This window comes from Hyperoodon ampullatus, assembly GCF_949752795.1.
Source record: "Hyperoodon ampullatus genome assembly, chromosome: 16".
Classification (NCBI taxonomy): Eukaryota; Metazoa; Chordata; class Mammalia; order Artiodactyla; family Ziphiidae; genus Hyperoodon; species Hyperoodon ampullatus.
Genome location: NC_136929.1, coordinates 69801564 through 69827552, shown reverse-complemented (window position 1 = coordinate 69827552; position 25989 = coordinate 69801564). Strand labels below are relative to the sequence as shown.

Sequence of the window (25989 nt, the reverse complement as noted above, 5' to 3'; positions counted from 1 at the left end):
ACCCCTCAGCTACCACCAAGGAAACAGTTGCAACATCTTTGCCTCTAATGGAGTTATTGCATCCTCTTGCAAGACACCAGATATTCCTGCAAGAACAACTTCCCTGACTCCCAGTTCCTATGCCTGATTGATTCAGATCTTCACCTGAGCTGCAATCAAATTAACAGCAATGGCAATCTATACCCAGTGTAGCATTCTCTGGCCCTAGGTGTCTGTATTTCTCTGCAAGCTCAGTGCAACCCAGGTTCAGTGTGGGAGACTTCCAGAACTGTTGCCTGAGACAGTTCATCTAACCCATCCATTGATTTGGTACAAGAGAATCAGTTTTTTGAATTATGTTTTACAGTTGTACGTTTTTGCCAGTAACTTTTACATTCTTTTTTTCTCTGTATTGTAATCTCATTTTTCTTTACCCTCTTTATTTCTTCACACATTGAGTTTTATTTTTCTTCCCAGAACTCTCGCCTCTTCCACATTCTTTTCATTTTTTCACTGAAACAGCTATTTTAAAATACCAGCACAACAGTCAGCCTGTTCTACCAGGAAATAAAATCATTTGGTGGTAATTTATCACAGCACTTACAGATAAAAGGTACAAATACAGCTATAAACTATGGAAAGCATATTCTGAGTCTTAAAATCAAACAGTCCTAAGAACAATCATAAATGGGGTGAATAATGCTAATTCCCATAACATATCCAGAATGTGTTCAGGATTCTTACCTGTTGCCTTCCACCATGAATAGCCAAAACAGACTTTGGAAAAGCTAAGCATCTATTATATGAGAGATCCGTGAGAATGGTAAGATTCATTTCATTAGGAGCCAGAAAAAAGAGACCCTTAAAACCAGAGGAAAATTAATAAATTTAATGCTCATTAATTTTAATAGTAATTTACATCTCTCACTGAAATTATATTATTATGCTACTTACTGAGCTCTCATCAGAAAGTTATTTATGGGAGTTCCCTGGTGGCATAGTGGTTAGGATTCGGTGCTTTCACTGCAGAGGCCCAGGTTCAATCCCTGGTCGGGGAACCATCCCACATGTCTTGCGGTATGGCCAGAATACAAAAAAATAAAATAAAATAAAAATAAATAAAATACCACATTTAAAAAAAAGTTATTTATGTCAGTGAACCATCAGTGTTTCAAATGACTAATATAAATAAGATTCTGTGCTAGACTTTATTCAGATTACCTATTTGTTTAGGTTAAAATTTGCTCACCATTGAGCTAGTAATATTTCTCTAGCTTTATTCCTATCTTAACAGAGAGAAAAATAAAACCCAGATTGGTTTTCAGAAAAAAAAATTATGTTCATCAAATAAGCTTATTTAATATCTGATGGTTTGTAGAGAAAGTCTGAGCTATATCTAAAATCTTTAACACTTTACATTGCTACTTAGCCCAGTTCTCAGTGCAAATGTACAATTCAGCAATAATCCTTGGTACCGAGTCAGTCCATTCAGGTCTAGGGAAGGAACTATTTTCTGTGTTGGGACAATTATTTAAAGATGAGCCGAAAGCAAAACTGAAGCCTTGCTGCTCTGGCCTCTGCATAGTGCATGATTGTCCGACTGTGCCCAGCTGCTCTCTGATATCCTTTAACTCTGCATTTTATCTGTGAAAACTGCTGCGGCAGAAACAGCCTGGAATGTTTACCTAATGATCTTCTACTTAATACCCAGAGGGTGTGGAACGTGCCACAAGCGTAGCTCCTACTTTTTCTCCTTCTGAAAAGAGTACTAAACAGGGGCGGGGTTTGGGGAGGGAACATCTCTTTTGAAGTTGTTTTAATATTAACAGTCTCTTTCTGACAGATTTTTGTTAACACGGATCATTTATAGAGTATCCCAAAATCAACTTGTTAAAACACAAGAGGTTACCCACTGTGCCAGAGTAAAGTGTATAATCATGTCTACCTATGATTTAATACTCATTTTGGTGAAAACAGTGTGCTTCTTACTACTTTTCACATCATGTAAGCAAAATGTTTGGTGCCCAAGACCATGAGGGCTTGGGAGTTCATAATGAAAATTTTTATTACTAAGCTATGGCTAATCGACTGTGTAAAGGCGTGAGTGCAGGAGGATTTTGGCCTTAAAAAAGCAGCTGATGCTGTGATTTCAGGGCGAGAGTATGGACAATTTCAACTGGGGAGTCCGCAGGCGTTCTCTGGATAGTCTGGACAAGTGCGATATGCAGCTTCTGGAAGAGCGCCAACTTTCAGGAAGTTCTCCCAGCCTAAATAAAATGAACCACGAGGATTCCGATGAATCCTCCGAAGAGGAGGATCTCACCACCAGCCAGATCCTGGAGCACTCTGACCTAGTAAGTAGGAACTCTCCACCTACTCTTCCCAAGACATTGGGAGACTTCTTTTTGTGATTCAAGCAGTAGTGCAGTTTCCAGTTGCAGCTAAAGAAACTTGCTACAGCTGCTAAACTCAACGCTGAAACATGAGGTGGTGTCTGATTCTAACCAGTCTCTTCTCTGTAGGTTGCAAATGGAAACAAACACTGGGGTTTTTATAAGCCCTGAATGCCATCAAATCGTTCAGGCCTAGATTTTTCCCCAAAAAACTTTTATTTTGCTGAAATCTTTTTTTTTTTAATTCCTCAGACATCTGAAGTTTGAGGAAATATGACACAGACATTTTGATGGGGTTATCTGGAAATAGGGGTGTTTGTTTTTTCAGTGCTGGGCCTTGCCAGCTAGTGTGCTTAAGTTCTAATGACAGTGAAGTATGTATGTTAAACAGTTATTACCTGTCCACAAAAAACTAGCTTGTACACTGGTTTGTACTCTTATGTAAAGAATAATTAGAGCTTTTAAAGAATGGGAACGTTATGCTCTGTTTTATTTCCTATGCTTTCTCAACAGATCATGAATCTCTCCCCTTCTGAGGAGACTCATCCCATGGAACTCACGACCACCTGCGATATGACCCCCGCTGACCCTCATGCCTTTAACACCAGAATGGCTAGCTTTGACGCTTCTCTGCCTGATATGAATAATCTTCAGATTTCTGAGGGTTCAAAGGTGAAGAGATTTTGGCAATCGTTGATTGTAGTTTTCTTTAAAAAAAAAATGTACTTCCAATTTTCTGAGCATTCTTAGCAGGTTATAAGCGAAGGGACTATCTTTCTTTTCTTTCTTTTTTGAAGTAGTTGAGTTTATGCCCCTAAACCTAGGTTTTGAAGTTGCTTTACTCTCACAGACCTGAGTGGCCATCTTCCTATTGGTTGAAGGAGATTTGATTTGAGTTCCTTTTAAAATGAAACATTTTGCATTTTCCATAGAGCACAAACACTGCTCGTGCTTTGCCATTTGATTAATGGCAAAACAAACTGGTATATGTCGGAGATTGCTGAGACTGGGAAACTGCTGTTCTTTGTCATGACTTTTATAAAACAATCTGCTAAGTGAGGTGTGGGTGTATGCATGTATCGGGGGGAAATTTTTTCCTAGGTAGGAACCAATTTTACAATCTGTACATTGATTCTGTTCTCGCCTTTGGCAGACTATCAGAATTTTCAATATCAATCACAGTATTATGCACAAAACTGTCCTAGCCAGGCTCTCTGAGGAGAAAAGTAAGTAATGGATACAATTTCCTTATTTAAAAGGTCAGCTTTAAAAAAAAAAATCTAAAAATGTGTATTTCATTTAAGGTTTATTTTATCAATATTTCCATAAACTACCTTGTCCATAAAACTATCAACTCCCACACTGTGTTCACATATGTGCCCACATAAATGCCCATTAGTACAGAATTTTATTTTCTTATATTAGAAATACCAAAATAACCTATTGCTGTTAGGATAAAGTTTTCTTTATCTTTAGTTTGGTTATGGTGGTATAAGTTTAAGGAGAAAATGAAACAAAAAAATTTGCAAAAGTATATTCTTTCTGATGCTTCTACTAGAAAAATATAATACTGGCTATTCTGTATTCTTTTACAGTGTGCTAAAAAATATGTCTGCAATCTAGCAAAATCTAATCTACTTTAAACCAAGGGCAACCAATGAAACTGCAATCACCTAAAAATATTGAAGCTTAAAAAATAATTATTTCTAAGACTTCCCCATTGCAAAAGGACTATGATCAAGATTCTTAGAATTAGCAGAGTCCTTTTTTAGCCAAAAAAGGGGCCAGAAAGAAAACTGTCTGAGATTAAAGCCAGAATCTTAATATCAAGAAATAAACTTCATGGAAAGGACATCACAAAATAAATGTGCAGTTATTAGCATTTATTATTTCTCAGTCTTGCAATAGTCATTTTCTCAACTTTTCTATTTTGAATGCTAAGTTATGTAATTCCTTATACAAAGCATTGCCTAAGGAGTAATATTTGCATGGACTCACAGAGAAATCTATCAAGGAATTCTGTCAAGGAAAGGCTGAGTCTAAGTTCTGAAAAGCTATATCTGTTTTTCACATCAGCTGGGCTTCTGCAATGTTTGATGTATCTGTGATGTTAGAAAGAGAAAATAGAAAATATTTTTATAAGAACTCAGCCCGCCCCTAATAGATTAAGTCTATACACACTAATAACCCAGGCCAGTCAGCAGTCTCGTTGGAACCACTCTAGTGTTAAAAAGCAGGACGATGTAAATCAACTACACTCCAATACAAATTACTTTAAAAACTAAATAAATAATAAAATAAAATATAGTGTTCTGCCCAACTCATCAGACACGAGAAAGCAGTGACTCTTCTACCCAAAATTAAGCTGGTTAACTGCATGGCTATCAACCTAGACAGTTACTGTTTACATTCAAAAATTGGGGTAAAGGATAAATGAGTTTTTAACAACAACAACAAAAATTATATGAAGTGGACCACTAATGAAATTCTAACTGGACAGAAACTAAATATTTTTTTAATGGCAATAGTAAATGTTTTAAAGATAAAAAAATAAAATAAATAAAAAGCAAGAAGCAGCAGATATGGATACGCCTCTGAAACGCAGTATTTATGAGCAATTCCTTCAAAGACATGAGATAACCTATTTCCCTAACATATCTGTAAACATTTCTAATTTCCCTATTTAATCCTAGACTCAAAATACTAAATGGGCAGCCAGATGTCAACCCACGATAACTCTCTAATTCATATATACATCTATTTCGCCTTGATTTTGTTTTTGTTTTAAGAAAATGACTCACTGAACCACGTATGTGTGATTTCTTCCTCTCCTCTTCTGCTCTGTGATCCAGTTGCCTTCCTTCCTCTCCCGAAGAACAATCAGTTCTCCAGATGATTTCCCCCTGGCCCAGGTTCAAGCCCAGCCTCTTTTTCCATTTGACTTGCTACGTCTTTTTCCTGCCCCTCGGTGATCCCAGCTCTGCCTGCCCTAGAGCCCTTTCATCTCGCAGATCATTCTACATTTTATAGCAATGTGAGAGCAGCCTCTCATATCTATTATCTTCAAGGGATATTCCCAAGAGTAAAGCATATGCGTATATGGATCTCGGAGGATTTTCAGCATGGAAAGGCCTGTCAACGTGGCAGGCTTGGTGAATAACTCTGGATCACTTGTGAGCACCGCAGACAGTTCTGGAGCCTTTACTATGCCAGGCACTGACAATTCTAAATTCTAGTTTCCATAGGTACTATTGGATGTATTATATAATATATTGGGGAGTTAACTCCAGATAACTTGCTTTAGAAGACTGGGGTTGTACAATGAAAAGAGTTCTGAATCAGAGATGGTGTCTCTAGTCCCAGCTCTGGCTCTGATTATATACCTGACATTAGGCACGTCCTTTTCCCACGTGGAGCAACTGTTTCCTCGTCTATAAAATATGGAGGTTGGACCAGGGGGTCTCTACGGTCTCTTCCAAGTTTAGCATTTTATACTTCATAAGTGTGGGTCAAACATGGTAATCTACTGAGAGCCTCTTTGGGAACTCTCCTGGAAAAGACTGAAAAGAAGATCAAGAAAGAACAGTACTTCAGAGAATTCTTGAGTTCAGTTATAGAAATTGACTCTACCATAGCTAGAAGACAAATGCCCGCAATTTCTATTACTCTCAGGATTGCGGATTTTCCTATGGACAGTCTTACATACTGGGGGGATTCTTTTCTCTCTTTATGCTCCCAGGTCAGCGCTGCCCAGGAGGAGGAGGACACCACCGTGCATGAGGATGATCTCTCCAGCTCCATCAATGAGCTCCCGGCAACTTTTGAATGCAGCGATAGCTTTAGCCTGGATATGACCGAGGCAGAAGAAAAAGGCAGTCGAGTGCTGGACCAGTTTACTCTTGCCAGGTGAACAGTGTACAGGGCACATCGTACTGGCTTCGCTCTAACTCCAGTTAAATGTCAGGCTTGTGCTGCTGGGACTTCCTAACAAAGGAGTCCAAGCGGACATATAACTTGGAGGGCTCTTGGCGGGTGGGAATCATCCAACCCCAGAGCAGGGCCTTATGCGGAACCCATAAAGCCCTAGAGTAACGTAAAAAGCCAGAGGGGAGCCTGGGGACATGGTCCAGGCCTTGTAAGCTTTGAAAATAAGCAAGCTTGGCAAGGCTTGGAAATAAGGAGTTCTTTTCATTTTGAGTTAAAAGACCAGAACAAGAGGCCCCTTATAAGCCAAATACCTACTCTCTTTTTAAGTGGGTGGCTTTCAGCCTCGTGGCTGACATTTCTGAGGAAAAAATATAAAGAGGATAGATTTTTTTAAAACCCCACTAATGTGGCGTCTAGAATAAATCACAAATAATAATGCTACAGATTTACTTTAGGAGAACAAAGTCAGAATCCTAAAATCACTCCTCCGAATGTTGAAAATAAGAATTAAGTAAAAGCTTCTGATGTGGCTGGACAGAGGCCTTCTGTTATGGTGACCCTTATCCGTTCATCAGAGAAACAGCTTACGGTGATACCTGGAGAAGAACTTCGACTTTTCACAGTTCGTTCACTCTTCTCTCCTTTCTTCGTTCCTCTCTGTCTCCCCCTGCATTTCTCTTCTTTCATTTCCTTTCCTCTCTCTGCCCTTTTCTTCTGGGCATTTATGTCTCTGCACCCACTAATACTGTCCCTCCACAAACGAAAAGTGAAAAGATTCAGAAATCTTCTTATCACTTATTGTATTGAAAAATGAAAAGGACTGCGATGGGCCACAGCACAGGAATGAATGTATGCTGTGTCCGGGAAAGGCTGTCCAGGAAAGTGAGGGGCGGTTACTGAAGGCTGAAAGAGGCACCGACTCTATAAAGGAAATCTGAGTGGGAGGAATCCCAGAAATTCTACAGGTGAAAATCCTCTTTTCTGGCGTCAGAAAAGAATCTCGGAGAACCTCTGAATGGGAGCCAGGCTCCCAAAGCGACCCCAGCGGGAGGAGTGGTCAGAAAGGGGGCCTCGGGGCGAGAACTGACGCAGGCTGGCACAGGGGAGGGGACGCCGCCTCCTGACGCTGCCGCGTGCCTCTGTTGCAGCTTTGGAGACGGGGAGAGGGGAGTGTCGCCGCCGCCCTCGCCCTTCTTCTCCGCCATCCTGGCTGCGTTTCAGCCCGCGGCCTGGGACGACGCGGAGGAGGCGTGGCGCAGTCACGTCAACCAGCTGCTGTGCGACTCGGACGGCTCCTGCGCCGTGTACACGTTCCACGTGTTCTCCTCCTTGTTCAAGGTACGGCGCCCCCGGAGGGGCCTCCAGACGCGCAGGGGCTGCGGTCTCCTCGGGGAGCCAGCTGGCCTCCAGCTTGAAGGGGTTACGTGCCGGGTTTATACTACTTTGTCCTCCTGACGTTCTTCAGTCTCCTCTGACCTCATCCTTGCTCCTCAAGCTTCATCTACGCAGCCTTCTCAGGCTGGCACCGTGGAGACGTTGCGCTCAGGGATTCAGGCCGCTGTGCTGTGCCCCTCGCTTCCCCACTCTGGTTTTCACGGGCATCATCAGTCCCAGGCAGGCAGCCAGGTCTTCAGGACCACAGGGTGGCGGCACCTTCTGCCAAGCCCAGCCTCCATCTCTTCTTTCCGCTTAGACCTCTCCTCTGTCTTTTTAATTCACTGTGTTTTTCCTTGTCTTTTATCTTCCCCCACCATGAAGTCCTTCAACATGCCAGCCAGTGGAACTTGTCTAGAGGTTGAGCTCTGCTGAGTATATCACGAGAGAGGCACAGTAACTTAGCTGGACTGAGGGATGGAGCCCTCTGATCACCTTCTGGAAGAGCCATGGGAGAGGCAGGGAAATGAATTATATAAAAAGTGGAAATGAAGAAACTGGGATCATCTGCTTTAAATGATTTCAAATTCAGGGGCTTCCCTGGTGGCGCAGTGGTTGAGAGTCCGCCTGCCGCTGCAGGGGACATAGGTTCGTGCCCCGGTCCGGGAAGATCCCACATGCCGCGGAGCGGCTGGGCCCGTGAGCCATGGCCGCTGGGCCTGCGCGTCCGGAGCCTGTGCTCCACAACGGGAGAGGCCACAACAGTGAGAGGCCCGCGTACCGCAAAAAAAAAAAAATGATTTCAAATTCAGGAAGCCATAGTTTAGTTAACATAAAAGTCAACTTGGATTTTGAGCCTGGAGGCCCTTCTGTTTTTGGAGAAGTATATACCAATAGTACTCATAGCTAGTTTCTCAGTATTCTGAGTGTTATTCATGCTGCTCTCTCTCAAGTTTTTCAATTTACTTTTCGTGAGACCTGTTAGAAACCTGAATGGACAAAAACTAAGGTTCTGTCTGAGATGCACCGGGGGCTGGAGGGACTGTTAGCCTTAAGACAGAAAACAGTGGGCTGCTGAAAGATAAGAATCCAGAAACACCCCAACATTAAGCCAGACTGAAATTTAAAAACAACAACTATCCACAAGCTACCATTTGAGGTAAATTTAATTGTTAAGGATTCAGGAGCAAAGTAATTTATTATATTGTTCTAAAGGTAATTTGTAAATAATGGTTAATAATGTATAAGTTTGGCCGTTGTAGTAATTTTTTCTTATTACAGTTGCTAGATCTACCCTTCATGCTCAATTTTATAGTCCTGAGCAGTACTTTTCCCTCTGCCGAGAACTGTCATCTCCTCTTTTCCCACAGCTGTGCTCTCAGTGACCTGCAAATCCCTGATTGGCTGTCACTTCAGTGAATGACACCTTCCTTTACCTCTTTCTACCTGCCCCCCACACACACACACTTGGGATCCCGAGCCAATTGTAGTTGTATCTGTTATACTTGTCACACTTGTTTAGGTGTCTGTCTCCCGGGAGAGGGCAGGTAATGGTGTCTTGCTTTGATTCCTCAGCAGCTGGCACACAGTGGCTCACACACAGTAGCTGCTCAGTAAATGCAGAAAGAATGAATGGGGAAAAAAAAACCCTTTTAAATGTAAATCTTAAACGTACAGTTTCTGACTTAATGCCAGTACGGCAATAGACTGTCATGTGAGCTGGGACGTGGGGCTGGGCCCTGGGAAGTACATTGGGGTTTGGATTTTTTTTCATCAGTGTATTGGACCAATTTCTAAGGAGCTTATCTGCAATAATAATAATACAAATGTGTACCTCCTATTTCAGTTTTTAATATTACATTTAGCTTTAAGAACTTTCTCAGCTACCATTAAATGCTCTGTGATTGAGAGCAACATCGGTAGCCAAATCGGTACTAATCAAATATGCTGGAAATGAAACACATGTCAGACATGCAGTCTGTTAATCTTTCGTCATCTCCTCACCATGGCTGTTTACTGTTTTCTAACGTTTTTCCTGTGAGTCTGGACACCACGTTTCCCTGTATTTGGTTGGATTTTGGACGGGGTAGAGAGCAGGTAATTGCAAAAATAATTTGGTTTTAAAAACAAGGAAATGGTTTCTAAAGGTCCAGCATGGGTGGCTTTCCAAGTGTCTCAGTCAGTGTATTTCCTTCCTGCTGCTCCTGTGTTAGAATATTGTCATTTGATCACACAGTGTCACCAAATTATATTTTTATATGGAAGTCATATGTGGCTCTGAAGTTCCCTGAAAGATCTAGCTTCTTAGTACAGTAAAAAACAAACCCAGGGACTACCCTGGTGGTCCAGTGGTTAGGACTCCATGCTGCCACTGCAGGGGGCACAGGTTCGATCCCTGATCAGGGAACTAAGATCCTGCAAGCTGCTCAGAACGGCCAAAAAAAATTTTTTAAATACAAAAATGAGCCCAGATCTCACCATATCCTTAAGTAAGATGGAAAGAAACCAAACTATTTGCAGGACCTGGATCCTACTCCCGGCTCTGCCACTCCACTAGCTGGTGACACGTGGCATTTCCTGTTCCTTTCAGCAGCAACATTCTGTCGAGTTTTTTTTTTAATTGCACATAAAACTAAAAACACCATAAAGACATATGTATGTTATGCCTTATAGCAAGATTCTCAGAGGTATTAAATAAAAAAATAAATAATATGCAACATGGTAGGCATTTTTCTAGTATAACTTGTAAGGAACCAAGAGCCTGCTGCTGTTTTGGGGACCTGCTAATTGCCCCATAACAGGGCAGAAAGGATTTCTCGTGGGTTAGATTCTTCAACTCAAAAGGTATGACATCTCTCTGGGGAAAGCCAGTGCCTACAACCGGAATTATTTTTTGGTTAAATATTTTGTTCCTTTTGTTAAAGATGTTGTGTGTTGGAAGTTGGGGCTAAAAATGTTCTCATTTTGGCACTGACACAGGCCCAGTGAGTCAGATTCTTCCTAATTATGGGTTTTCTTCAGGCAGTATAGGGGGAATAGTAACATTTAGGAAGCATTATAGGTTTATGGGAGGGATGTGAACTTAGCAGTCAAGCTCATCCTTACTCTCTCACTTAGTAGTTGCATGACCTTGAGTCCTTTAACCTCTCTTAACCTCAGTCCCTTCACCTGGTTGCGTGGATTGATGAGTTGATGTGTGCAAAGCTATCGGACAGAGTTACAGACTCCTAATCAGAGGCGCTCTCACAGGGAGACAGGTCCCATGGATTTACTCTTTCATTCTTCAGAGGCTTTATGGCCCACGTTAGTGCTCCATCTCGGGGAGCTGTGATCTTGGGAAACATTATATCTCATGACCTTTTTCCTCGCACCCACATTGAAGTAATCTCAGAAATTCTCACTCATCTGACAAACACGCTAGGCAGACTCAGGCTGCTGACCCGCGCTGACAATCAGCAAAAAGCAAAAGCAGCATTTATTTAAAAGATGATATGAGCACCCACGCATTGGGAAATGACATTTTAGGGAGAAACTTTGTTCACACTGGCTGATGACTCACTTGACTTAAGACGTTCACTCTGCCCCTGTCACCCCCCGCCCCCGCCACTACATGGAGGACCTGTGCTCATTTGATATTTTTATGAAGATTAAAAAATAGTTTTTTCTAGTACAAAAGTTAAAATGTGGCTGTTTACAAATAGTAATGATGTTGCCTTTCAGAATATTCAGAAAAGGTTCTGCTTCCTGACCTGTGATGCGGCCAGTTACCTTGGAGACAACCTCCGGGGCATCGGATCCAAGTTCGTCAGCTCTTCCCAGATGCTCACCTCCTGCTCCGAGTGCCCCACGCTCTTCGTGGACGCCGAGACCGTGAGTATCTCAGGCCTGCTCCTGCGGCAGATGGCCTGCCCAGCTGATGCTGTGGAAACTCAGGGAAGCACACGTGTGTCGTGGTTTGTTTGAAAGACACTCTCAGTGTTTGCGAGCAGTGCTCTGTTGTGCTATGAGTCCCAGAGGCCTGGGCCTGCACGGGAATGGCTGTGCATGGCCAGCCCAAGCCAAGGCAGTCACTGCAGGGAATCAGGAGGGGGTCCCCCTCTGTGCTCCCTTCGCGGCCTTGTCGCTTCTGTCCGATGACTCTTGACTTTGAAGGCTGAGAATATGGTGAGCTAACCCCCCAGAGCGGACCTAGCCAGTCCCCACGATGCCAGGTTGGCTAGGCCAGTGGGTCCCCAGAGGCAACGATGTTACCACTTTCCCCACTTCCAAGAGACTGAATGCCCTCTGGATGGATTTGTCCAGCCTAACTGCAAATGATGAGCTTAAAAGCAGGAGTCCCCAGCCCCCAGGCCGTGGACCGGTGCCAGTCTGCAGCCTGTTAGGAACCAGGCCATAGAGCCGGAGGTGGGCGGGCGGGCGAGGGAAGCTCCACCTGCCGCTCCCCACGGCTCACATGACCGCCTGGACCGCCCCTCCCCCACCCACCCCACCCCGTCTGCGGAAAAATCGTCTTCCACGAAACCGGTCCCTGGTGCCTAAAAGGTTGGGGACCGCTGGTTTAAAGGTTGATTAAAACAGTCCCTGGCTGGGCTTCCCTGGTGGCGCAGTGGTTGGGAGTCCGCCTGCCGATGCAGGGGACACGGGTTCGTGCCCCGGTCTGGGAGGATCCCACATGCTGCGGAGCGGCTGGGCTGGTGAGCCATGGCCGCTGAGCCTGCGCGTCCGGAGCCTGTGCTCCGCAACGGGAGAGGCCACAACAGTGAGAGGCCCGCATAACGCAAAAAAAAAAAAAAAAAAAAAAAAAAAAAAAAAAAAACAAAAAACAGTCCCTGGCTGACTGCTGAATCGTGACTGTATAAATGTAATACTAATGATTTAAAGTGCAGATTAAATACAAAATCAATTTGAAAACCTATTGGGCGGTCTGTCTTCACATTGCTTGGAGTATTACTGGATGAAGACACTAGAGTCCATGCATAAAATGGATGCTGTATCTTAATGTGGGCTTCTGTGGAATACTTGTTAAGATTTGTCCGTCTATACTGATATGGGGAAGATGGATATTTTCACAGGAGATTTTGATTAGCAGTATCCAATGCAACTGCCACTGATAGTGGAGCTAAATTACAAACTGCAGAGCTTATTAAAATGGATGCTACCAACCCCCCCGCCCCACACTTTACATCTAAATATACTTCTCTTTTCTCTCTTCATAGGTGTGCCTTTGTCTAGGTGTCTCTCTGGAAGTTGTTTTAATACAAATTATTTTCCTGTCTTTAGCTCCTTTCTTGTGGACTTTTGGACAAGCTCAAGTTCAGTGTTCTGGAACTGCAAGAATATTTGGATACCTACAACAACAGAAAAGAGGCCACCCTCTCAGTAAGCTTTTATGTTTCTGTGCATATACATTTAGTTAAAACCAAATGAACCCAACCACTGTGAGCTCTTGGCAGGCGATGTGATTTACCCAACAGAGGCTCTTTTGGGAGAAGACAGATTTCATCTATTCTTCTCTGAAGGACTACAGTTCCAACTTAATGGTGGCAGAACTGTCAGTACTATGGATTATATAAAAATGATACCTACAAAAGAGAAATTTTTCAGCTTTCGATTTTAGCCCTATAATTTCCCTACCAAGAAATTGGGGAAAGTGGGTATCTGCTTAATATGTCAGTTTATCAACATTATAACTTTTCTTTTCTCAGAAATTTAAAATTGTTAATTACTTCCTTCCAGTGTTCGCCTCACCCAAAACTGGTTGAGACGGATCTCATCTCTCTTTTCCTTTTAACCACTCTCGGTAGCTGCTTCTCCCTGTCTCCGTAGTTTCTCTTGGCCTCGGCTCCTGCTCTTTACTTTTTTCTTCCTTCAAAGATGTAAATTGTAAAATGTTAGAGCCAGAAGTGATTCAGAAACCATCCATGCAAACCCCCTGATCTCCAACAACTTCCATGTGTAATTTCCATGGAGCACTTCCTATCATATACCAGTCACTGTAAAAAGAGCATGGATTTTTAAGTCAGGTGGACTTGAGTTCAAATTGCAGCTCAGTTACTTAAGGGTTAGTGACCTTGGGTAAGTTACCTCCTCTCATCTCAGATTCATCATCTATAAGATAGTGATAATAGTAATTAATTTGCAGAACTGTTGTAAGAACATAACGACTATAACAGTCATAGCAGCTGTCATTTCCTGAGTCCTTTCTATGTATCCAACAACCTGATAAGAGTTACATCTCTTAACTTAAATCATGTAATGCTTACAACTGCCCTGGGAGTTGCTATTATTATTCTCATTAGCTAAGAGGTAGCATAGTGGTATTGAAACCCAGGTCTGTGGGATTCAAAGGTCCATGCTCTTAACCACAACACAATATTGCCTTTAAAATAGAAATAATATATGTAAACTGCCCAGCACAAGTGCATCGTACATAGAAGATATTCATTCTAAAGTTACTGGGTTTTTGTTTCTTGTTATCTCATGACCTGTCAGAGAGAGCTCTGACATTCTACTGCAACAATTCCCCTTGTCTTCTATTTCTGTGGCTCTTTCGCTGTCACTGATTTCCAGCTTCTCAGTCATCAGTTAATAAAAGTAATCCTTTCATTCTGGTTGGTGAATGAGCCAGTCTTTTGATGTCAAGTGTGAGTTTCCATTCTTCAGTGCTTATTGTTTTCTGCCCAAAGGTTCCTTTCACATCTATACTGGTTACTATTCCAGATACTTAAGACCGGCAGAATCTTTAAATAGCTGGGCTATTACTATAATAGCCTTTCTTACAGTGAAATAGACCTGCCTCCGAGAAGCCACCTGAAAATAACAGAGAAGAAGGTGTGCCATGAGTCAGGGTGCATTGTCCAGGATGACCCAGCCTGCGAGGAAGTGTTGGACCTGTCTCCTAACCTCAGTCATATGAAAGGTTTCTAACCATATGTGAATTTAATCTATACATAAATTTGGAATGGTCTGGTGAGACCATTCTTCAGGGTGATACATCACAACACTGAAATGATAAATGTTGAAATTTTTAAATGACCATCACTGAACCCATCTAAGCAGATATTTTAATTTCAAATTATTAATCTTTAACCAAAAAGTTTTCAAAAAGTCGTTATATAAAAATTTTATTTTACTGTGATTAGAAGCTTAATCTATTTTTCCTGACAGAATTGATTGTAAAAACATCCTTAGGATGTCACTGAATTTACCTATGTCTGTATCTCTTTCTGACAACAGTGGCTTGCAAACTGTAAGGCAACGTTTGCAGGAGGATCAAGAGATGGAGTAATTACCTGTCAACCAGGGGACTCAGAAGAAAAGGTAATAAAAACCTGTTAGAGTTTATCTTTTCTGTGCTCTGACTTTGTGTGTTGGTGTTGATCTACCCGAGAAGCGTGGAACTTGAAAAAGGAAGAGGCAGAATGGGTCATCCCATACATTCACACGACACCTCTAGAGTAAGAAAGAATGACATTCGCGCCAAGCATGACTGTGTTGATGGGATTTGGGATGGGGCGGTCTTCTTTTTGGAAAAGTAGAAGCATAAAAATAACCTTTCTGCTGGACACTAACTATACTAACCATTTCCTAATAAATCTATTCTTCATTCAGAATATAAAACCAAATGTCATTACTTCTTCACTGAACCACTTAGTTCCTTCAATGAAGAAAGTCTTTGTTGACCTTTCAGCAATCACTCAGACTTTTTTTTTTCCTCATTTAGAATTGCTTTAAGTACACACCTCAGACCAGCTGGCTTATAAACGTACGTCATATTGTAAAGGAAACTGGGCAGAAAAGTGTGAACAGATTAAGATCATTCAATTCTGCAGTTACTCCTGTGACCCCCGTGGTGGGTACAACAGTGAATTCTGCCCCGGGTGGAGCTTCTGATCTGTTCAGGGAGATGGACGTTAACCAACAGTCATACACGTGTAAACCGTGACAAGCGCCATTAAGGAAAGGAAGGAACAGTAAAGCTGTGAAAGAATACAGCAAGAGAACCTGGCCTACCAGGAGGGCAGTTCTGGGATGGCTTCTCCACAAAGTGCCATCTAAGTGGAGATCTCGGCTCTGAGCTAGAGTGCAGAGGGGTGGGTGGAGAGCCTGTGTGAAGGTCCTGAGGCAGGAGGGAACCTGGCCCTTTCCAAGGACTGACGAGAGCCTGTGGGGCTGGGCATGTAGACAGTGACAGGGAGAAAAGTTTAAGTCTGAAGAAGCTGCACAAGCCAGACCGTGCAGGGCTTTGGGTGCTTGTCTTAACAGCAGTGGTGGGCAATTAAAAGTTGTAACAGGTGGGTGTGATCAGAGCGGGGCTCGCCCACTCTCCTGTGGAGGTGGACTGAAGTGGGCAAGCATGGATTTGGGAAGACAAGTTAGGGGGCTGCTGATGGGTCTAGGCAGAGAGGTCACCTTGTAATTACATTGTCACACCTAGAAAAGCATGTTAGAGTGTGCATCCTTCAGAGGATGAGAAATCGTTTTCAGGGTGGGCCTTGAGGAGAAATGACAGTGTCAGTCCATCTCAATATTGATCTTATATCCAGAGTTGGAAGAGAGATTATTTTTCTGATTAGAGCTATCATTTGGCTTCCATCCCAAAGCAAAACCCAACAAATGTTTGACCTCAGAGCACTGCTTACCCTCCATTGATTCACTCCAGCTCTCTTTTTTAAGTCAGATTCTCTATCTTCTGAAATAGTTTGATGTTGCCAATTATTCTGAGCATTCTTTCAAATCTTTGAAAGAATCTGAGATTCTTTCAAATCTTTGAAAGATATTCATGACCAAGGTCCAAAAAACTACTCAACAAATATAATGCAATAGTCATGAATGTGCCAGAGCCAAGTGATTTAAGCAACAGGTGAGTACATACTGTACCCACCTGCTTAGGAGATTACATGTATCTATGTAATACTGAGTAGGAAAGCTTCAACATTTGGCTAGATTTTCTAAATTTTATCCAATTTAGTTTAAACCAGTGACTTTCAGAGATTAAACACGATGAAAATTATAGTTAATATAGTATACTGTGACTTCTCTTCTGACATGTCGAAAATTTCTCAGATTTTTACCTAAGTGGCTACATCATAAGCAAAGAACTGGCTTCAGAGCAGAATACAGAGAAACAAGAATGGCTATGCTACTTTTTTTTTAACATCTTTATTGGAGTATAATTGCTTTACAATGCTGTGTCAGCCTCTGCTTTATACCAAAGTGAATCAGTTATACATATACATATGTCCCCATATCTCTTCCCTCTTGCGTCTCCCTCCCTCTCACCTCCCTATCCCACCCCTCTAGGTTGTCACAAAGCACCAAGCTGATCTCCCTGTGCTATGCAGCTGCCTCCCACTAGCTATCTACCTTACATTTGGTAGTGTATATATATGTCCATGCCACTCTCTCACTTTGTTCCAGCTTACCCTTCCCCCTCCCTGTATCCTCAAGTCCATTCTCTAGTAGGTCTGCATCTTTATTACCGACTTGCCCCTAGGTTCTTCTGACCATTTTTTTTTCTTTTTTAGATTCCATATATATGTGTTAGCATACGGTATTTGTTCTTCTCTTTCTGGCTTACTTCACTCTGTATGACAGTCTCTAGGTCCATCTACCTCACTACAAATAACTCAGTTTCGTTCCTTTTTATGGCTGAGTAACAGTCCATTGTATATATGTGCCACATCTTCTTTATCCATTCATCTGTTGATGGACACTTAGGTTGCTTCCATGTCCTGGCTATTGTAAATAGAGCTGCAATGAACATTTTGGTACATGACTCTTTTTGAATTATGGTTTTCTCAGGGTATATGCCCAGTAGTGGGATTGCTGGGTCGTATGGTAGTTCTATTTTTAGTTTTTTAAGGAACCTCCATACTGTTCTCCATAGTGGCTGTATCAATTTACATTCCCACCAACAGTGCAAGAGGGTTCCCTTTTCTCCACACCCTCTCCAGCATTTATTCTTTGTACATTTTTTGATGATGGCCATTCTGACTGATGTGAGATGATTATCTCATTGTAGTTTTGATTTGCATTTCTCTAATGATTAATGATGTTGAGCATTCTTTCATGTGTTTGTTGGCAATCTGTATATCTTCTTTGGAGGAATGTCTATTTAGGTCTTCTGCCCATTTTTGGATTGGGTTGTTTGTTTTTTTGATATTGAGCTGCATGAGTTGCTTGTATGTTTTGGAGATTAATCCTTTGTCAGTTGCTTCATTTGCAAATATTTTCTCCCATTCTGAGGGTTGTCTTTTGGTCTTGTTTATGGTTTCCTTTGCTGTGCAAAAGCTTTTAACTTGGGCTTCCCTGGTGGCTCAGTGGTTGAGAGTCCGCCTGCCGATGCAGGGGACACGGGTTCATGCCCCAGTCCTGGAAGATCCCACATGCTGCGGAGCGGCTGGGCCCGTGAGCCATGGCCCCTGAGCCTGTGCGTCTGGAGCCTGTGCTCCACAACGGGAGAGGCCACAACAGTGAGAGGCCCTCATACCGCAAAAAAAAAAACAAATAAAACTTCTAGCACAGTTAAAGTTTTCTTGAAAATAGTAAATACCTCGGGTTGTGTAATCTGTAACATGGCCCAGTTACAAATTTACTAGACTAACATCAGTTCTAGATTACTTTTAGAAATTGTCTACTGGGGAAAAAATTATAAAAACTAAAATGTAAGATTACTTGTCATATCTCACACTGTTTGGGAGTATAAAGACAGTGTTCAGTCCTTTGAAGTAACAACATCTAGCAGTCCTGTAAAATATTCTCAACGTGGAAGGCCATCTGACTCTGAAGAAAATGCCACTTAGATTGTTAATTATATCCTATGCTAATTGGATAGTCATAGTGTAGTAGATATGAAGCCAAACATATTAAAGACTCTGCCTGGGGCTTCCCTGGTGGCGCAGTGGTTGAGAGTCCACCTGCCGATGCAGGGGACATGGGTTCGTGCCCCGGTCCGGGAATATCCCACATGCCGCGGAGCGGCTGGGCCCATGAGCCATGGCCGCTGAGCCTGCGCGTCTGGAGCCTGTGCTCCGCAACAGGAGAGGCCACAACAGTGAGAGGCCCCTGTACTGCAAAAAAGCAAAAAAAAAAAAAAAAAAAAAACAACTCTGCCTTAACTTAGCAATAGTGTAATTTGTTTGGGGCTGTAGTTCTTTCAGATTAATCAGTTGGTCTCCTCACAGTTTTACTATGTTTACTATGTTACTATTCACATTTAAACACTAAAATCTTCAAGCAATATAAGTTTTCACTTACGGTCTCTAAGACTGACAAAGTCTAAATGAACTAATCAGAGAACCTAAAAGATCACAAATTATGTTTTTTCAATGACATGTTTCCCATTAGAGCTTGTTTTTAACTGGACTGCTGTGCATGTTGAATGGGTACAACATTTGCAACCATTTATCACGTTGGGGCAAGCGATGCTAATACGGCTGACGGCTGACGGTTCTGCTCTTAGAAGAGGGCCGTCCGTGCTTTCTGTTGCATGCATTACACTGACCCTGTACTTTCTTTCCTTTCCTTTGTTTCCTGTGCCATGCTTGCTGTGTAGCAAATGGAATCTCTTGCAGTAAGTTAACTTTCTTTCATACTCTTTGTCCATTTAGGCATGGACCCATAACAATCTTATTTTTACTGTTACTATTATATCTCTTAGCATGTTTTCCCTTTTTTGTTTCATTTTCTTTTATTTGGTAGACTGAGACATGTAGTTTATTAGCATTCTGGGCTGCTTTCCTCCCAAAGTAGAAACCTATGTTGCTATGAACTCTCATGTTATCACTAGAATATTTTTAGAAACAACTACCATTATCTGACACTTAGAAAAGTCAGAGTTTTCATAGCTAGGTTCCACCCTAAATTGTGAGAGGTAACATTTTGTTTTTAAACAATACTTTTTTTGTCTGAGAGTCTCTGGCAGTTGTCTTTTATACCAGATTTTGAAAAGGTTTCCACAAAGGCAAGTTTAAATTATCATAAATGTGTTACAAAACAACCAAACATCTAGTTTGGGTTAGCAAATGAGTGTAGCTACTTCTTTACACTTAGGCTGGTTACCAGCATGGAGAGATCAAAGAAATCTAAGTAGAATTGTTTTTTCCCCCTAAGGGCCAGGGAGAGAGGAGAAAGAAAACTCCACCCATCATGGTCTTAGCATGAACTTTAGTCACTTTTAAAATTAGGGTCAAGAGTATGTTAATAATACTATTAATGGAATATGCTTCCTAAAAATCTAAATTTAAATGCTTGTCATTTCTCTCCTTAAACTGATTTGGGGGGAACAATTTTAAGTCACTTCAGTGGCTCTCAGTTCTTACTGAGTTCTTTATAGCCCATTAGTGAAAGAAAGGCCTATTTATCCTTACTTCACCACATTTGAAAACTGAACAGTGAAGTGTTTGGTTTAAGCCACATATCTCACCCACTTTCAGTGGTGACTGCTGAGCCATTAAATTCTATCTAGTGAAGGCTGTCCTTTTCCTCTAGCAGAATCCCATCTGCTACCTAGGAGCTAACCCTTTCTTGGGATAAAACAGGCAAAGTTTAGAGGCCATTGAGCAGATACAGCTCAAAGAGTACTATGATCACTGGTGTTGGAATTACTCACGGTTTATTCTTCCCTTGCAGTACATGTAAGCTATATAATGAAAACATTTTCAATTCCAGAGGTGTCTGTAGAGCTCCAGGGCCATTTTGTGTGCATATTTTTTAACATTCTTTCCACAGAAAGTTTTGTATGCTTTCATGATTTCTCCTTTTTGTAAGCATTTTGGGCCCTTTTTATATCTAATTCAACAAATTTGTTGAGCACTGAGTAGAAGCATCATCATTAAACCTGATGCAGCACCTTAGACAGTCACGTGACTCTTGTGTTTACACAGACTTTAGGATGAGTGCCTACACCCTAAATGGCAGCCAGAGTTGTCACAAGGAATAATCTCCCAAGTGTCTGCTGGATTTATAAATTTAACACCTAGAGCCACTTAATGCTGTGCCTTTCAAATATACTTTTAATAAAAAGAAACTGTGTTGAAAGATGTATAGCTTATAAAAATTAAGACAACTACAGCTATAATTTGTAGCTATTAAACCTGTAATTTAATTGGCAAATATAATGGAAATTTGGCAGTTCACTAAGTCCCTTGATAGCTAGCTACTACTTTCTAATTAGTCATCCTCCAGGAGCTGTTTTATTTAGAATGGTAACAACTAGTTATGGTTCCTTGATTTAAAAAAAAAAAAAGGTGCCTTAGTCTCCACTAAGATTTCACTTACTATACAAGAATGACCCTTAATAACTCTTTCTTCCCATGCAAATTCTCTCTTTAGCAACTGGAACTGTGTCAGAGGTTGTATAAGCTACACTTCCAGCTGCTGCTCCTTTTTCAGTCGTACTGTAAGCTCATCGGCCAGGTGCACGAAGTCAGCTCCATGCCAGAGGTGAGCCTGCCCACTCCCGACCCCAGGTCCTGCCATGAGTATCACTGCTTTCCTTTTGTTCTCCCTCCTGCCAGTTGATAAATGTCCAAGTGATTTTGTTCCCACATAATCCTTTCACTCAAACACAAGTCTTAAATACCAGTGTCTTATATTTATTTCCGTGCTCATGTGGCAGTGCCAGGACTAGGGTGAGGCAAGTGACACCTGGACACAAAATACAAGGACGACCTTGAGGGTGAGCCCCTCCCTGAATGCTGTGCCCAGGGCCTCACTTGCCTCCCCCTGGCCCTGTGTCTGGGGATCCTTATTTGAAAAAGCTCCTTGTGTTACGGTTTTTCTTACCTCTAGCTGTTCATACTTGATCCTACATTGAGGTATAAAGGAAATAACTACATGATGTTTGATTCTCTTCAGCTTCCCTGCTCTGCTTAGCATCTGGATGCATTAATATTTTTAATGTAAAAGGTAAAGTAACTTGAGCATACAGCTTCTGAGTGAGCCAAATTTTTCCTAGACTTGAAAAACTACTACTGCAGTGTAGTAGATGAAATAGTGGTGGCGTACACTGGATATTGTGGAAGCTCAGGGTTAGTGCCTAGTTCATCTGGAGACAAGGAGGTTGAAAGAGGAAACTTTCTGGAGGAGGTCACACCTGATTCTTAAAGGATGAGTTAGAATTAGATGAAGTGGGGGGTTAGGAGGAATGTTCCAGTAAGAAACAACAGCATGGGCATAAACATGGTAGTGAGAAAGAGGAACTACAAGTACGGGCAGTTGAGGATTGCTAGACTATAAAATGCAAACCAAAAGTAACGATGGACAAAGGCGGAAGAGATAAGTGAGGTGAGATCACGCAAGAGCTGCACCTGTGAGTATTTTAGTTAGATCTTCACGGCAGGGATGTGGAGGGTGGATTTGGTGACAACTAGACTGGAGACAGACAGACCAGTCAGTTACGAGGCCGCGGAAATAGCTCAGATAAGAGGTGAGAGTTTGAACTAGGACAGAAGTGCTAAGTAAGGAGAGGGAGGAAACGTGGGAGATATTTTAGGACAAAAGGTCACTGAAACTGATTGGGTTGTGGGGGGAGGAGAGGGAGGAGTGGCGGACGATGCTCAGGTCCTCTCAGATGAACTACGTAACCACAGTGCCACAGCTAAGACAGGGATGTCAGAGGAGGCCTGAGACAATTGTACATCCACAGCTCCTGCCTGCTCGTCAGTTACCAACTCTGCCTGCTAGATCCCATCTTGCATGTAGTTAAATACAAGGATCTGCTGCTAAAGGTGCAGATGTGCTAACTGTCAGGGAACAGTCATGAGTCCATGAAACAATCCCATTGCAAGCAGCGGAGTGAGGATGGAGCCCAGAAACCTCATGTCTGAGTTGGGGGTAGGGGAGGAGGAGACAGAATGACAGCCATTTAACCATAGTTATTACTCAGTGTGGAAAAAAGGAAAGTGACTATAGTTTTTAAATATACAGTTCGCCCTTGAACAACATGAGTCTGAACTGTGAGTCCACTTACATATGTGGATATTTTCAATAAATATATTGGAAATTTGAAAAATCTCGCAAACATACCTAGAAATAGATATGTCGTGACTGCATAAAATATACAGACATACATATAATATACAAAATATGTATTAATGGACTGTGTGTTATCAGTAAGGCTTCTGGTCAACAGGAGGCTATTAGTAGTTAAGTTCTAGGGGCGGGGGGGCAAAGTTAGACTGTGCCCCTAACCCCGAGTTGTTCAAGGGTCAACTGTCCTTTCACAGATCCCAATTTCAAGGGAGACAGGAGTCAGACATCTTTGTTTATGAAGAGCTCTTCACAAACGAGTTTTCCTCCACAGAATCACAAATTATCAGATAAAAGAAAAGACAGTTGATGACTGGGATTTGCCCCATTGTCAAGATAAGCTTTACTCTTCTGGAAAGTAGGAACCGAAACCTCAGTCCGTTCTTTGCTCCAAAACTAGAGGACAGTGCACATGCAATTCACATGTCATTTTCCATATTAAAAAAGTAATTCACGTTTCACTTAAGAGTAGTAAATTACATGTTGCATACCGTGTGTGTGTATATAATTATTTAAAATCTAATAAATTTAAAGTGAATTTTTCCCTAATTATTTTAAATCTAGGTAAGTTTTAAATACACACACATAATTTAAAACTTAACCTAGATTTAAAATAAGAAATTCACTTTCACACTTAAAAACTATATGTCTAAGACACTCTAACAACTTATGTAAAAGGATTACCTCCTTGAATTTTGAACCTGGGGCTGGAGTACAGAGTTGTATTTAATCGGCATCTGTGTGAAGACAGTCCTTGAGGGCTTCAGTTCTATACCTTGTACAGTGAGCAAGCTGGGAATGAAGACAGGTAAAGATGCTGGGTAAATGAACTTTTCAAAGAAACTGGACCTCCTCAGCTTACATGACTAAGGGAAACAAAAAACCTTTAAATTCATCTCAGTTTCTTTTAAATGCTCTTGAGGTCAAACTGCAAAAGAGCTGTCTCCCGCTCTACACTTTGGAGGCACTAAGAAGTGACACAGGTTCTCTTCACGATTTACTTTTTAACAACTCAGAATCTTTTGGTTCCAGTAATTCTGAGGGAAAATCTCTCTTACCTGTAACATGAATACTAACATTACATTGAGATTTTTCCTCCTCCCTCTTAAAATTATGTCTTTCATCTTTTCCCGTGGCATAGGAGTAGGGAGAAAAGTTTATTCTTCAAACAGCATCCGTGTTCATAATTAAATTTATTGGGCACTTTCGTGCCAAGCTGTTTGTTTAACCTTTAAAATAACCTGAGAGGTGGGTAATTTGTGCCAAGCTGTTTGTTTAACCTTTAAAATAACCTGAGAGGTGGGTAATATCTTCAGTCTCACAGATGATAAAACTAAGGCACGTAAAAGTTTGGTTACTTGACTATGCAGTAGTCAAGAGTGCAGAACTGGCATCTAATAAACCCAGCTTTAGCCAACTCCCGCGCCTGTTCCCTTGTGCATTTTACTTCTACGTATGCCCTTCTGCTTAAATAGATGACATTTTAAAAGGAGTCGATCTTTTATATAAGGAGAGCATCCCAACTGTTGATACAGTTGAATACAATGCATTCAGCCCCATAACCCTACATATACCACGCAGTACGGTTTCATCTGTCTTATTTTAGTTTACCGAGATATTAAGCTTCTGCTTAACCAGACCTCATACAGTCAAATTGTTTTTTACTTTGGGGATGTAAAATCCAGCCTGCAACTAAATACAGTAAAAATACTTTTTTTTTTTTAACAGCTGCTAAATATGTCCAGGGAACTGAGTGACCTAAAGAAAAACCTGAAGGAGGCTACTGCAGCCATCACAGCCGACCCTCTCTACATAGAGGGGGTGTGGTCTGAGCCGACCTTCACGTCCACTGAAGCAGCCATCCAGTCCATGCTCGAGTGCTTGAAGAACAACGAACTTGGCAAGGCTTTACGGCAAATCCGGGAATGCAGGTGACACTACTATTTCTATCTAGAGACGGTTAAAGGAAATGCATGCCTAATAGTTAGTTACTTTGTCATGGTTGGGGACTAAATCACTACGGAAGGAACACCGAGATGTTTATATAAACCCTTCTCAGATGCTTCCCATTACCATGCCAGAAACATCAGATTTCAGGACTTATTGTTTGAAGTGTTGGTTTCGGTTCTAGTCATCTCTAAAATGTTCAAACGCTTCAAAGTATATGCCAACATAATTTTAAAACTAATTATTTGAATGTAGCCTCTTTGGGTTTTTTCTTCCTACATTTTGATAGTATATTCACATTCATTGTAACCAGAATGCTATAGCAAATAAATATTTTAAGATTATGGGATTCCATTCTGATATTTTTTTACTTTAGATATTTTATCAAAACCAGTAATATTCAATATTCTAAAACTGATCATGTGATGTCTGCGCAACTCTGAATATTACTAAAAAAGCCACAGAACTATATATTTTAGATAGCTGAATTGTATAGTTTGTGAATTATATCTCAACAAAAGCTTTTGTATTAAAAGCAATTTTCTTATACTAATAAAGACTCATAACCTCTCAAACTTGTGAATAATAGTGCCTCTAATCTGCTCTTCTTTTCTGACTGCAGAAGTCTGTGGCCCAATGACATCTTTGGAAGCAGCTCTGACGATGAGGTCCAGACACTACTGAATATTTATTTCCGTCATCAAACTCTGGGACAAACAGGTACTTACGCACTGGTGGGGTCTAACCAGAGCCTGACCGAGATCTGCACCAAACTGATGGAGCTGAACATGGAGATCCGGGACATGATCCGCAGGGCCCAGAGCTACCGGGTCCTCACCGCTTTCCTTCCAGACTCCAGTGTTTCCGGCACTAGTCTCTGACAGGAGCCTTCCATCCCCCATGGGTGCCAAGCTGGGGGTGCTGCCATGCTGGGGTGACGTCATTCAGTGTCTTCTCAGCCTTCAAAAGGCTTGGTCAGACTGTTCTCCCTCTTGTTACCTGTAGTACTTTTTCTAAAGAGGATGGCAGAACTTCCCACGTGTAGCAATACTATAAGAAACAAGGTAGCATAGGACATTCTGGAACAGCCTCCATCCGTCATGCTGTGTGGCACAAATGTGTTATTTTACTGAGCAAATGCAACTCACTACTGAAGATGTGACTTCCATTGCATACCAAAGCCGACTACTCTGAACAGTACCTTCCTTTCTAGAAACAATTTTAGATTGGCAAAAGTGCAATGTTTTCTTTGCTAAAAATATTTTATATTCTAAAACTTGTACATTCTTTCCTTTTTTTTTTTTTTCTTTGTTTGGTGGGCTGAGGAAGGGGCAGG

The 25989-nt window shown here is 41.6% G+C and overlaps 1 protein-coding gene across 2 annotated transcripts in view; it reads left to right on the top strand.

Moving 5' to 3' along the window:
- FRY (FRY microtubule binding protein) overlaps positions 1-25534 on the top strand; it is a gene marked incomplete at both ends in the record, with an annotated part of 256062 nt that extends 230528 nt beyond the window's left edge. Inside the window, 11 exons of one of the 2 annotated variants that reach the window (XM_079722072.1) lie at positions 2133-2333; positions 2886-3044; positions 6112-6278; positions 7448-7637; positions 11394-11543; positions 12954-13052; positions 14910-14993; positions 19231-19248; positions 21009-21119; positions 24435-24637; positions 25276-25534. In XM_079722072.1, coding sequence (XP_079578198.1) covers positions 2133-2333; positions 2886-3044; positions 6112-6278; positions 7448-7637; positions 11394-11543; positions 12954-13052; positions 14910-14993; positions 19231-19248; positions 21009-21119; positions 24435-24637; positions 25276-25534 — 1641 coding nt within the window. The remainder of the gene's footprint in view (positions 1-2132; positions 2334-2885; positions 3045-6111; positions 6279-7447; positions 7638-11393; positions 11544-12953; positions 13053-14909; positions 14994-19230; positions 19249-21008; positions 21120-24434; positions 24638-25275) is intronic. The other variant, XM_079722071.1, reaches the window with a different exon arrangement.
- Positions 25535-25989: the final 455 nt, after the last annotated feature.